The sequence below is a fragment of the Accipiter gentilis genome, chromosome 21 (genome assembly GCF_929443795.1).
Source record: "Accipiter gentilis chromosome 21, bAccGen1.1, whole genome shotgun sequence".
Taxonomy (NCBI): Eukaryota; Metazoa; Chordata; class Aves; order Accipitriformes; family Accipitridae; genus Astur; species Astur gentilis.
In genome coordinates this window covers 24,278,942-24,293,724 of record NC_064900.1, presented here as the reverse complement: position 1 = coordinate 24,293,724, position 14,783 = coordinate 24,278,942, and the positions used below count along the sequence as shown (strand labels likewise).

Below are 14,783 nucleotides of genomic sequence, written 5' to 3'. Positions count from 1 at the left end.
ACTGAGCACATGTCAGACAGAGTTAGACGCTGAAATCATCATGATCCATGGAGTATTTAGGTACATGAGGACCAATAATATCTGAGGAATTCATTGCACAGATATATCTGTACATCTGTGTGTAAAAAAAAACTTGTAAGACTATTGTCTAAGTTTTCTTTAAGTTTTGCCTAGTGAGCAAACTAGTTGAATGGAATAAGTGAGCATATTGAATGGAATAAGGGCTATTTAACATCTAGATTAGCCTTTTAAAGGCCATTTTTCTCACAGCCTGCAAGATTTCAGAAAGATCATTTTCATTAACAGAAATTAAAGAACTGTGACACTGAGTTTCTGGACCTGCAGAACAAACTATATTCTTGTTACTAAACTGAGTATCTGGAGGAAAAGTGTATGCTTTAATATACTTACAGAAATGCTTAACCCTCATCATTTACCAATAAGCTAATTAAAAGAGTAGCAGATTGATTTTTGCCGTTACTCATAAAGCTTAGACATTTCCAGCTGTGTGTGCTTCAGCACACTAAGAAACCAAATGAAATTATCAAGTTTTCTCAAAAAAGGGCTTAGATTTTATTTCAAAAAGCTGGGGAAGCTTAATAAAGCCCCTGTGGTTACAGAGAAGATCAGAGAAGTTCCAAACTGTAATCCAGAAATTTCAGCATTTATAAAAAAAAAAAAAAAGGGAACCAGAAGAGTGGAAATAGTTAGCTCAGTCTTTGCTGAAAAAGACCAAGAAAGATACTGAGGTGAGATGAGAGATCTTCACAAGTATTATGAGGTTGGTGGAAGCTTTGACTTGGAAGGTTTATAGTGTTTGCCCTATTACAGGGTGTCTCACAGTAATCTTGTAAAACACACGCATTCTGTTTTCCTGGTGTAATGTGCATGGAAAATGTAAGCCAGTAATATTCATAAATGCGCATCCACTAAACTTTTCCTGATAGCACGTTCATTTTTTACATTGTGTTGTGGTTTAACCCCAGCCATCAACTAAGCACCACACAGCTGCTCACTCAATTCCGCCTACACCCAGTGGGATGGGGGAGAAAATCGGGAAAAGAAGTGAAACTTGTGGGCTGAGATAAGAATGGTTTAATAGAATATAAAAAGAAGAAACTAATAATGATAACACTAATAAAATTACAACAGTCATGATAAAAGGATTGGAATATACAAATGATGCACAGTGCAATTGCTCACCACCCACCAATCGATGCCCAGTTAGTCCCTGAGCGGCAATCCGCCCACCCCCACTCCTCCCAGTTTATATACTAGATGTGATGTCACATGGTATAGAATACCCTGTTGGCCACTTTGGATCAGCTGCCCTAGCTGTGTCCCCTCCCAGCTTCTTGTGCCCCTCAGCTTTCTCTCTGGCTGGCCATGAGAAGCTGAAAAATCCTTGACTTTAGACTAAACATTATTTAGCAACAACTGAAAACATCAGTGTGTTATCAACATTCTTCTCATACCTAACTCAAAAACATAGCACTGTACCAGCTACTAGGAAGACAGTTAACTCTGTCCCAGCTGAAACCAGGACACATTGGTAAGAGCTCCTGCTTACTAACTTTCTCAAGAAATAACTTAGTGCCTTTTTCACGCATTTGCACTTATCATAGCTCAATGATTAGACCAGTCTCAGCGAAGTTCCTCATCGTAGAATTTGACTCTACCTAGCTGGGTTGGCACTTTACTACTCTCCCAGATTGTCTAAAAGGTCAGGTCAGGGTTCTGGAGTAATCTCTGAAGTACATATTAGTATATTAGTGTTTAATGTTGAAAAAGTCTGTACACTAGGCTAGAGTGTACAAACACTCTACATATATCTATACATCTAGAGACAGAATTAAGTGGGCTTTGTCATTTTGAGGTTAAGAAATGCTTCAGTAATGACTTTTTCAGTAGGGTGGGTCATACAGCTCTCCTAGTGGCACAGCAGGGCTATTGAACCTCTCCTTTCTCCTATGCCTTGTCTTACTCTCCGTACACAGCAGATTGACAGGCAGATTCTACACCTCATACTTCCCAGGAGAATGAGATTTACTGCACTTGAAGAGAAGAGATGCTACTTCCTTGATATAGAGGTGCTCCTTGTGTATTAAACCTGAACAAATGGTTCTCTTCTTGCTCCTGAGATATGTATGGCTAAAGGGTCAGATGGGAGTAGGCTGTCACCTCAGAAAAAATTATGTAGTCTGACCACAGCTATCTTTTTCTCCATGCTTCCTCAAGAGAAAGCAAATATGTTACTTGTGAGTATGTTCCAAGCTGGTCATATGCAGTATTACAGAGTATATGATGCAGAATGGGCTATAAAGTAAATCTGGATATGGGTTGTAAACATCAAAAACATTTCTCTCACCAATAGTACACAGAATTTTTGGTGTTCAAAAGGCCATTTTTACAAAAAAAGTTAGTCAAGGATTACACCCTACTTCAGAGGAACTATTCTGTTGAATAGCAAACATGACACCCTTAACTTATTCCAGAGTTATTTTGATTTCAACAGATATACAAGGTGAAACTTAAATTCGAAGAAAGGTAGCATTTATTCCATTAGATTCTTTATGATATAAAATATAGTTTCATTTCTTCTCTAGACACAGAAGTGTAGTACAAATATAATTACCCCCTCCAACAAAAGCAAACCTGTGGTATTCTAAGGTTCATCTATTACTGTTCCATTTTGCATACTAAGTTTTAGCTCTGTATGTTTAAGAATTTGTACTGCAAACCCTTCACTGTGGCACAGAAAAGCAGAAATTGATAATTTAGTGCTACTAAAATAATTAATTTATGTATTTCAATATTATTGTAGCATCAGAAATCTTAGAATAAGATGCAAGAGTGAAAGTAGGTGAGTCGCATTTTAATCCATGTGAGTTTCAAGCCTCGAAAATCTCCTGATAAATAGTCATTATTTCAGGAAAAAAAATGTTGTGGTTTATTCCACCAGCATAATCATTTCCCAAGCATTCCTCCACTGGTGGAACAGGATTAATATCTAAAAATATGCATGTGTATCTTTTCCTTCCAGGGATGCAAATATGTCCTCAACTGTATTATTCACTGGAGATGGCCCATTTGCCAACATCACCAAAGCAGCTAACTACAGCCTAATATTTACAAAAAGGTGGGTAGAGTGAGGTTTCTTCCTCAGACAAAGGATAACTTAAAGTATGGTGGGGATTTACACTAATTTCTAGCTCAAGTTTATCTGAGGTAACATGATTCTGTATGAGTTCTGGACTATAAACATATCTAGGTTTTATTCTCTGTCTGCTGATGAATTCTGTGTAACATTGGGCAACTCACTCTTCCTCCTTCCATTTTTGTCCATCTATTGTAAATTTAAAAGGAGAGAGATGCTTGCTACATTTTTAGCTAACATTCAGTACAATCTTAAGTGACATCTTTATACATTTACTGTGGAAAAAATAAATACTGCTATTTTTACAAAACAATTCTTATCTAGAAATCTCTGAATTATGAATATATAATATAGTAGAAGAATTAAAATGGACTGGCATTCACCCATGTTTATATAGTAGTTATCACACTAGGTTCTCTCTGTAATCAATGGAGAAAAATAAGCACTCCAAATTGTGATCCATCAAGGCACCTCTTGAAATATGATGAGTCACACTCTATAATCCATTTATTTTATTGATACAGATTTAGGACTAAGTGTGGATTGCTAAGGTAAGCAATCCACAGACAGGCATCTATATTTAGACAAATTAGTCCCACTCAAAAATGACTTCTGGATTTGTCTCCACATTTAGAAGTGAATCGTTAGATGAGATGATCCTAGGAATAAATTCAATTATATTCTAATATTTCTCAGTCCAAGTAACAGCTGAAGTGATTCTGAAGGGTCCTACAAACTGGCAGATTTCTTGTAGATTAAATGAAAATGTAACGTTAGCACAGGGTTATATACTCAGGGAATTCTGGGATTTACAGTACACCTCCCAAAGGAGAAAGGCTTGCCATCATAAAATAAAATAAAAAAATGTATACAATTACTTCAATTACTGTCTTTCTGCTTATAAGAGGGCTTATTGTACACATTTTTCTGGAATCCTACCAAAAGTGCTGAGGCAGAAAATTACTGTCTTATTGCTAAAATGCTGAAACCATGTTGAGGATGGCAAGAGTCCATGTTCTTTCAGGTTTCCTTTATAAACATACCACATAGTAACAAAGAAGGAGAGAATTCTTAATTTTCTATGCTGTATTTTATCTACAGTAAAAAAAAATTTAAAAAAAAAATTAAAAACATACATTTTATGTTCTAATTATACTCTGTTAACTCCCAAACATTTATCGTTCTCACTGGTGGTGAAAGTATCTTAAACTAATGGAATATCATTGCAAACTAGTTTTCTTTTTTTCTTGAGTGGTTGTCTAAATCAGCATTGACACAAGAGATCTTAAAGAGCAGTAGTGATTTAAAGATGTCTTCTGTTAATATCTATTAAACACTAAAAAGTGATTAATGCAGGAGGAAATGGAATAAGTTCATTCATCTTAGTTGTAATTCTGTTGTAGAAATAGGTATCTGCTACCATGTTTCATCTCGTCAGCCTATCAGCTGAATCATTTTACAGGGTGACACCATTACAGCTATGCACACTTTTTTTGTACATATAATGAATGACAGAAAGATCACACAGATTTGATGATTAAAAAACCAAATTCATTAACTGGTAATCAAATTATAAAATGTATTTCTCACATTCTCTTTGGTCTTTATTCAAGCATAACCACCATTGAAGCAAAGGAGGGCACATATAATAGGAATTCAAAGCTGTGGTAGTACATATAGCAAAACTGTTCTCTGATGCCCTTAGGAAGTGTATTTCTTGGCAGGATAGCTTTGTAACAGGGCAAAATCCTGCCTTGAAGATACATGTGAGCAGATTCCACAGGCATAATTGCTTTTGCCAGTCCTAAGTGAAGATCATACTCACAGACGTCCCACTTACTCCAGATTTCTGCCTAGCATGCTGCTTCATAGATTACACTCAGAGAGGCACTTAGGATAGGTATTCAGGACATGCTATGCCTCTGTTGGCTTTTGAACTCTCCTGTGCTGACCAAGAGGTAGCTGAGGACTGGTGAATTGAAGTGCAGGCAAGGAAGTGGTTTTCATACTGGGAGCTAGCTTCAAGAAGAAGAAAAAGCAGAGGCCCATGAAGTAATTTCTACTACAGTATCAGTAAGTACTTGTGGCGGGACAAAGACCCTCATTACATGCAACTCCTTGCTTCAGTGTAAAACAAAATAGGGACAAATCTTACATGCTGGATGTTATTTTGGTTGGCTTATGCATCTAGCTAAGAGAAAGCATAGGATTGGCTGAAGGAGCTAAATACAATACCACTGACCACCCTTTTAAAGCCTATGGAGGGAGCCTGGTCAAGAGTATTCAGTTGCTCGGAAGTTTAGGCAGGAGATGGCATTGGTTTCCTGTGGGTTTATGCATTTCTGGTCGTCCTCCTCGATGTTTGTCTCTACCAAGGGACAACTTTATGAAGTCAATACAGATTTGCATACAAATTACAGAATTTGGGTTTCGCTTTTTATATTACAACTTTAAAATTATGCACCTGTCTTGAAGTGGAAAATGGCCTTGTGGGACTGTTCAGAGCTGGAGGCATATCTCATTCTTACCCCCCCTGTAGGGAGGATTTAACTGGGGAGATGGGGGGGTGGTTACAGTTCCTGCCTGACCTTCTTGCGCCACTGTGCCATTGTGAAAATGCTGGGTCACGCCATGCATTTCCCTCACAATAGATTTCACATTTTAGAGCAAACATAGTGAAGAATGCATGATACCATGCCATGTCTAAAGTATGCTTCACTTTTTCTGTTTAAAAATGATGTGGAAATGCATACTGTAAACTAGCCATTGGCACACTTTTTTTTCTCTGATATATTTCTGTGTGTATCAGATTTAAATTGCTAGCACATACCTGCCCCAAGTGTTCAGATTCATTACAAGCTATGAAGATAATCTTAAAACCTCTGGATATCAGAAATGCTTGAGTAGTTTTGGTCTGTGGTCTTGTGCTCTTCAGACTCTGGCTTTGTATCTGTGCTAAATAATTTCTAACACTGTATATGCAGCTATATATTTTACAGTGCATTATAATCTTAGTTAAAAGATACAGTGCTATCAAACTAACCTCTTAAATTCTTTGGCCACACTGATCTCTAGTGGTAAGGTATTGAAAACATCTCAAAAGGTAGAAAAAATACCATATGCAGTTACAATTTTATTGAGAATCTGTCACAGACAGATGACTCATTTCCCTAAACCACAAGGGGAGTCTACTCTTATTTCTGTAATATACACCAATTAAGTGTCCATTGAAGAGGAATATGTACATTTAATATTATATATAATATAATTTTGTACCTTTATAATTAAAATATAATTAAATCATGTAGGATAAAATATTATAGTTAACAGTTTAATACTGATACACTAATGTACTTTAAGTATATATATATACTTACATACACTTATAAATATATGCGTGTGTGTCTGTTATGTATGTATGTATATTTGGCAGTCATTTAGCGTTACCTGGTGTGCAGATAAGTGTGATTTAATTGCACTTTCATTCTAGAGAACACTGTTTGAACAACCTGGTGGTTCATCTGCAATGTAACATTAAACGTAAGTACACATACTTTGGGAATATTTCACACAGAAATCAAATTGTTCAGTCAATAAAGCCTAATGTTTATAGTTTGAATTGAAAGGTTAGGGAATGGACTATAAAAGCCATATTTGTAATGACATAAACACGGGAAAATTTACAGTCTTCACTTGTTTTCAGAGTGAAGTACACACTAGAGATGGGTCTGTACTGAAAACACTTATATAAAAAATCCAGAAGGTCTGAGGAAATAACACATCTAAATCCAAGTTATAAAGTTTCATCTTAATTTCACCTATAAAATGCCAAAGTGTTTTCCACAGTAATAGTATTTTTGAATAGCAGTTCAGATTCTACAAAGTTTTCCAAGAATATTAGCTAGTCTAATAAAACATGCTATATCCCCCTAAAAATCTACAAATCTTTATTTTTTAATCTTTTTTTTTTTTTTTTTTTTTTTTTTAATTTAGCTTGTGGAAAACACCTGGTAACTCAGAACAATGGAATAAGGATTGTAGGTGGAAGTGATGCCAGGAGGGAGGCTTGGCCTTGGATAGTTTCACTCCATTTTAATTACAAACCTGTTTGTGGAGCTTCCCTTGTCAGTGATGAATGGCTGGTGACAGCAGCACACTGTGTATATGGGTAACGTTCACTGCACTCACAAGCTAACACATTCTGATAGTCCCACAACATGCAAGTATCCAAATGGTGGATAGTTGTCAGTAAAGCTGGGTTGAAGTATGACCTGAACCATCAATCAATCCTGTATAGAGCAAAACACACTTTCAAGGGATCGTACTGAAATCACTGGGGAGTGGCACTTTTTAGAGGGTTTCTAGATGTTTACTTTAGAATGAAATTAATACAAATTCACAAGTGCCCCTTTCTCTCCAATGACTCCGGGGCATCTTTCCAACTAGCTGAGATAGCCATATGACATTCATGCCATGCCTTTTCTTTTTTATTTTAATGATGATGAAACCCTTATTTTATGTGCAGGTTCACTAAGGAGGCATCAGATTACGAATAATTTGTGACACTGATATAAAAATTTAACAACTAGCTCACAGTTTAACTACTGTGTTTTGAATCACGTGTGGGCTCAGCTAAAGGCTCCATTACCTTCTGGTAAACCCTCAGTACTTACTTTAAAGCAGAGAATCATGGAAACCAAGCAGCATTTTCTGAACAATGAAGAATTGCACTTTAAATTTATGGAATTAATACTGAGCATTTGCACTTAACCTGTAATTAATGTGGACCTCCATTAATTAGTTGAATCTCTGCCAGTGGTATAAAGGATGACATCATACATATCTTTTATCCATAAAGATAAACTCAGTGTTGCCTGTTCCTCCTGTATATTGTCATAGATTGATCAAGTTTTACTGTGCATCGGTGGAATGAATCTTGATTTATGTGCATTGATTAGGCAATATTGGATATCCTGTAGATGGTGTAATTTGTACCATTCAAAGAAGTGATACATATTTAAATATTTTCCAGGTTTTGCTTCCATAACATCTGTAATAAAAACAAGCGCTGTAGAAGACATCTAGAAACAGGAATGGCAAAAAAAGAAACACTAATATTCAAAATTACAGTAGAGCTTTCATTATAAATAGCTAAGTAGTAAGGCAGTGGATACTATGCCAATACATTAACGCTGCCTCATTTCATGACAGGAGCTATATTCCACATGACGACACTGAAATGAGAAGGATCAAGCCCTTTTATTTTTCACAAAATAAATCCACACCTGTCTTGGTACTTCCTTTCCATTTAAATCACCTTTCTTTTTTCACTTAAATCTCATTTTATCATCTTGACTTTGCTGGAATTTTCCTCAGTGAGAGCTTGCAGTTTCACACCTTAATTCTGAATATTTAACTTAAACGCTCCTAGTTTAGAACAAGATAACCTCTTGATGCCAGACCAAAAGAACAGCAGAAACCAATTCAGTCCAACAATCAGGCTGAAAACATATTTTTGAAACTATGAACTGGTTAATTAAAAAATAGCAGATTATTAAATTCTTTAACTTAAATACAGCCTCAAACCAGCATGCATAGCTCAGCAAAAAATGCAGATGAAGTCATATTTTGTCTTAGCATATCTTTTTCAATTTAGATTAAAAAAGTAATCTAAATCTAAAAAATGCAGTCTATGAGCTGCAGCATTTCCACCAACATTTTAGACCTATTATTCTTTAGATAATCCGTAATAATTTTCTAGCTGGGATTGATATTAATTGCCTGGTGGGCAGTCAGCAGTATTATTCACAGTGTTTAAAAAGCCATAGTAATTTAGTTAATTTATATTTCTTCCTCTGCACTACTATCTGATTAATTCTTTATAAATAATGCATTATCAGCTTAACATAAAAAATCAAGCACATATTTCTATAGTGTGGGTATTTAAGATAGTATTACTATCACAAAATTGTAAGCACATCCGCTACATTCTGTTTGACAAAATGTGCAAATGCTATGAATTACTATGAGGTTAAAGATTAGCATTTACCTAACATATTTTTCAAAACATTCATTAATCATTCATAATTGTGAATATTCCTTGCAACTTCTAGGAGGCAATTAAAACCGTCTCAATGGAAAGCAGTTCTTGGCTTGTATGACCAATCAGATATGACACAGCCTTCAACAGTAGTTCAAAACATCGATCAAATAGTTATAAATCCTCATTACATGAAGCGTACAAAAGATAGTGATATTGCTCTCATGCACCTTCAATACAAAGTGCAATATACAGGTGAGTTGTTATTTTCCCATAAAGCAGATTTGCTCGATTATGCAAAACTCTAACTGTGCTGAGCATATGAGGGTGACGGGGTGGCTGTACACTTTTTATGGGCTAATCATTCTGTAGTCAGTTCAGTACTTCCTGGATAACTTGCCCAAAAAGTGGGTTTGAATTAATGAACATTTTCTTATGTGACTTCATAAAAACCTGAATACAGGGGAGAGGTTGAAATTGATTGCTTGTTTCTTATTCACAGATTACATACAACCTATCTGCTTACCAGAAAAGAATCAACAGTTTTTACCAGGAATTAACTGCTCCATTGCTGGCTGGGGTAGTATTATGAACAAAGGTGGGTTATCTGCTTGGAAAATTGTAACAGGCATGAAGCTATAAGGGAAAGCTTGCTCCTGATTCCACAGGGGTTACTATGGTCAAATAGTTTAGAGAGGTACTCCATATGAAAATTTTGGAACTATCCCCCTCCACTGTTCCTCTTCTAAAGCAAACTAATAGAGTTAGAACATATTTATTAGAAAAAATATACATATCTAAGATCATTAAATTATGAAAAAAACCTTATTGCATCCCCTTAGAAGTTATGATGTCATATTTATCAACATGAAATATGTACATTTTACTTCCATATATTGGGTGGGGGAGGAGGAAGATTAGTCTTCCTGACAGGGTGCAGATGATTTTCCTCAGAAGTCAAGCATACTGACTGTAGTGTGAAATGTATGTTCTGTTTGTATATCATATGCTCCAGATATCTCTGTGAAATAACAAACATGTCATTTCACTTCCACAGTTGCTTGTACACATTTGCTTCTACATTTTCAGAATAAAATTACATTTAAAATTTTGGGTAGGAATTAGTATAGGAAATGTTTATAAAAATTTGAAATAATCAAAGTTACACAACGAATAGTGAGGAAACACCAGACAATCCAAGCTCCTAAGCTCTTAATTATCCCTTAGATCTCCCAAAGTGAGTTCATAGTCATTGATTTTAGTAATCTTGATTTAATTATAAACAAATTCAGTCCCATTACACAAATGAAAGACAGGATTCAGTTAATGAGCACCGTTTAATCAGTGACTGTGTTACAGTGGTATAAGCCTGAATAGTACAGCAGTGAGGCAGGGATTCCTGCTGCTTGGTAGCGTGCCCAGCATGCTGGAACAGGAACAAAACCATCAGTGTTCTGAGCAGGATGTACATATTTATTACAGCAGGTAAATGTACTTTGTATTTCCATCAGGTCCCACTTCATATATATTGCAAGAAGCAGAAGTCCCTCTCATTTCGAATGAAAAATGCCAACAATGGATGCCAGAATATAGTATTACTGAGAATATGATCTGTGCGGGATATGACATAGGAGGAGTAGATTCCTGTCAGGTAAATACAAGCCACTCATTTCCACTGCTAGCATACACCACAGCTGATTACTGAATAAAATACTCCCTGATCCTCCAATCATTAAAACCAGGAAAATCACTGTCTGTGAATGTAATTTCTACGCTCAGTATTTTGCCCATTTAATACTTTATCAGGGTACAAGTTGAAAAGATTAAAATCTATTTCGGATCATCTTGACATAAATAACCATGAAGGGAGATAAATACGAGGACTGGAAATTTTCTGCACTAAGCTTTGAGTAATTACTACTGAGTAATTCCATGAAGAAAAGAGGGACATGCTTAGGGAAAAGCAGAGTACAGAGAAATAAATACCAAATAGATTGAAGTCTCAGAAATGCTTTATGCAGGGAAAGGGAGAGCAACAATGCTTTTCCCCAGAATCTGTAGACTGTGGAGACCTTTTGTAAGTGGATGTTACAGTATTTGCGAGAGGTTGCCTTTCTGCATTATCTCATATGCTGCTTCCTGGGGATCTAGTTTTTATCTGTTCCAGCTCTGCTTATAACACGCTGCTTCTCTTTGAGGATGTAGTCAGAGTTGGCTGTCACATAATTTTTCTTCCAGCAATATGTACTTTATGGCATGGAGACTGCCTGGTTCTCCTCAAGTCCGCTGAGGAGCATTCTCACATAATTCTCCTGCCTTGCCCTCAACAACCTATGCCTTCATCAGGTGCAGTGACTTTGGCTAGTCTAGTCTAGAAGGAGAAGTGTATGCAAGCCTAATTTCACTTGCCATTTCTTCATCCTCTGTGGCTTCCCTCTTTCCTTTTTTGCCTTCTGAACCTCATACTGAAAAAAAGACGTGTAGCACCATAGGCTGATACAGAGCGCAAGTGACCAGCGTTGTGATCAGTGACCATTCAACCATAAGCCAAAGCCAAACAAGTGAGTCCTTATAGTGCTTCAGCCTTTAGGCTGCTGTCACAGCCTTTAAATGTTTGCGGGTGCCCTGGAGTTATGTGCAGAAGTATTTTAATAGCTGAGTCCTTGCAGAACTCTCCCATAAAGCTTCATTCACAGGGCCATGAGAAGACAAAAATAATACTGCTTAGACTAACTCAATGGACAAAGAAAAACAGTCATTGTTTTCTTCCTCATCAAAACAAGACACTCATGGCTGACTCATCCCTCACTCAGGTTGTGGGATGAATCAAATTTCATCTCCCACACCCTATTGCAATGCTACATCTGCTAACATATTGAGAAGGAGGTGTGAGAAAAGGACACCTCCTCTTCTGGCAATCTTGCCATCTTTTTCTCTAAATTTGAAATTGCAGAAACTCTGGGGTAACAAAAATAGAACTGCATTTTGGCTGAATATATTCAACTAAAAAATAATCGTATGCATTTACACAGGCTTTGTGAAAGATGAAGGGCTAAACGTAAAAGTAATAAGCAAAAGAAACAATTTGAAACCCAGTCTTCTATTAAACAGAGCTTAAGATCATGACTTTTAAAAAAAAAAAAAAAAAAAAAAAAAAAAAAAAAAAAAAAAAGGAAAGAAAAAAAGGAAATGGATTATGTCAAGAATTTTTCCACATGGAAGAATTCACATTGATCCCACTTGTGGTACCCAAGACATATAGGGATACAATGTCTATGATTAAGGATCAACATGAACAAAACATCATAAACAGGCTGTTGCAGAGTTGACACTGTTTGCTTTTAACTTTTGAATTTCATATTGCAGGGAGATTCAGGTGGCCCTCTGACATCTGAAGATGGTAACAAGTGGTTTTTGGTTGGAGTAACATCCTTTGGCTATGAGTGTGCACTTCCCAAGCGACCAGGAGTGTATGTTCGAGTCACCATGTTTGTGGACTGGATCAAAAAATTTATCTATTAGCTTGATATTTTTTAATGATAGAAATAGAATTTAAAGACTGAAAGTAAGCCATTGTATAATGATGTAAAACAGACTGGCATTTCAATCTCACAGTTACAGAAACTAAACAAATATTTAAATTTGGGGGAGAAAAATATTAATAATTGAGAACTCCATTACCAATAGAGAGCAATATTTCAAAACAGATGCTGTGGGTTTTTTTAATAAATAGTTTTATCATTTTACTTTTTCTTTCATATAAGACCATGGGGAAACAGTTTCTTTGAACACCAGTGTGTTAAATGCATAGTGGAGGGCTTTTCAAAGCATAGGCAGAAAAAAAAAAGTGGCACACTACAAATGCTTTATTGAAAAATGGTCCAAATTATTAATTTCAGGCCAAACATTACCTGTTTTTATGTTTTTACACTATTTTTCAGTGTGCATTTTCATTTCAATGCATAGTCAACTCTTCTCAGTAATCTCACCACATGTCAAAATAAAGCTATATGTTATCTGTTTAAACTAGGCTCATTGGAGTTTTTCTATCTTGTCTACTACAAAAAGCTCTGGAATGAGGTTTATGGATTGTGCATAAAGGCTGATCGTACATCATGCTGCTTTCTAATGAATAAACTGAATGTAAGGCAAAATTTCTCTCTTGTGTAATTCGTTTGGAATTAATAAAGTTAAATAAAGACTGAATATAGCTTTCCAGTTTTCTTTTTAGGCAGGTGTTCTGGCAATTATTCAAGCAATTATAGATATTTGCTTGTGTACACCCAAGCACAGACTCACAATACTGCAATTTCCTCTCATAAAAAGTAATGCTTTTTAAAAAGTTCTGACAATAATGCATATCAGCTATTCCTGGTGAATAAAAAGTAATAGGGTTGCCTTGATATATGACATGCTTTTTCTGTACTGGTGACTTCTAATACTGATTCTGCACTTTGTATAAAAACCTATCACAATAGCCCATTACAGCATTCTAAAGAGGAAAGAATATGAAGAAAAAGAGGGGGGGGTTATCTTCTTGAGCTCTTTTCTAAATAGGCTTCTATTAAAATATAATTATCTACTTGTTGAAATGCCTTAAATTGTGTCTTAATGTTAGTGTAATATGATGCATATCCTTTATTTCTATTTTCAGCCTAGTGTAGGAATTTAATATATTTTTAATTCCCAAGTACTACATGAAAATACAAAATGCATAATTAAAATGTGACATGATTTCTGCATTCTTTACCTTACATCACTATTGTAAATTGTGTTTCAGTCTGTTAATGAAATATAAGACCTAACTCAAAGCAGATCTGGTCACTATAAAAAATATGCTTCCCAGAAATACAGTAATAAACTTTTATTTATGTATATTTTTTCCTTCGCAAACTGCAAAGTATATATGTATTGTGAGGCATACATTAATAAACCATCCCATCAGGCTAAAAAATTTCCTAGTATAAACTCTGGTATAGAAACATACATGTAATATAGACTAGTATAATTAAAAATAAACATTTTAATTAATTTGTCTAGTTAAAACTGACATAACCTTAGTCGACCACATTCTAGCCTTCATTCAGTATCCATTATTTCAGTTGCCTGCACATTAACCTGTGGAGAAACCAGTCATTACTATGTTAAAACACATAGGCAGCATGGTTTATTTTCAACTGAGTCACAGTTCCAAGATGCTTTGAAAAAGAGGGTGGAAGCTTGATGATGACTTACTCTTGCTTGCACCCAAAAAAGGTTAAAAGAATAAAGGAAGAAACAACAGCTTTCTCTCTTAGATGCTTCCTGCTTGCAAAAGGCCAATATCACTATGGAAAAAAAAAATAAAAGTTATATTCCCTGGGGAAAATAGGAGTGGTGGGAGTATAATGTTTTTGAAATACCAAACTGAAGCCATGCTATCCATCTGAAGACTAGCTAAGGTTCACTGTTCATCCTTCAGTTCTTTGCCTTACCTACTGCTGGCCTTTAAAAGAGATTTAGAGAGGCAGTGAGAAGAAGGGAATGTGGTCACCACGAGGGGACCCCATAGCTGTACATAAAAGCCAACAAGCTTATTCAAAGTGG

The 14,783-nt window shown here is 35.8% G+C and overlaps 1 protein-coding gene across 1 annotated transcript in view; it reads left to right on the top strand.

Annotated features, from left to right (window-relative positions):
- Positions 1-12,734, top strand: part of TMPRSS15 (transmembrane serine protease 15) — a 58,461-nt gene extending 45,727 nt beyond the window's left edge. Inside the window, 7 exon segments of the mRNA XM_049824243.1 lie at positions 3,044-3,139; positions 6,648-6,697; positions 7,151-7,325; positions 9,271-9,452; positions 9,700-9,795; positions 10,709-10,848; positions 12,564-12,734. Of these exon segments, the coding sequence (XP_049680200.1) occupies positions 3,044-3,139; positions 6,648-6,697; positions 7,151-7,325; positions 9,271-9,452; positions 9,700-9,795; positions 10,709-10,848; positions 12,564-12,734 (910 nt within the window).
- Positions 12,735-14,783: the final 2,049 nt, after the last annotated feature.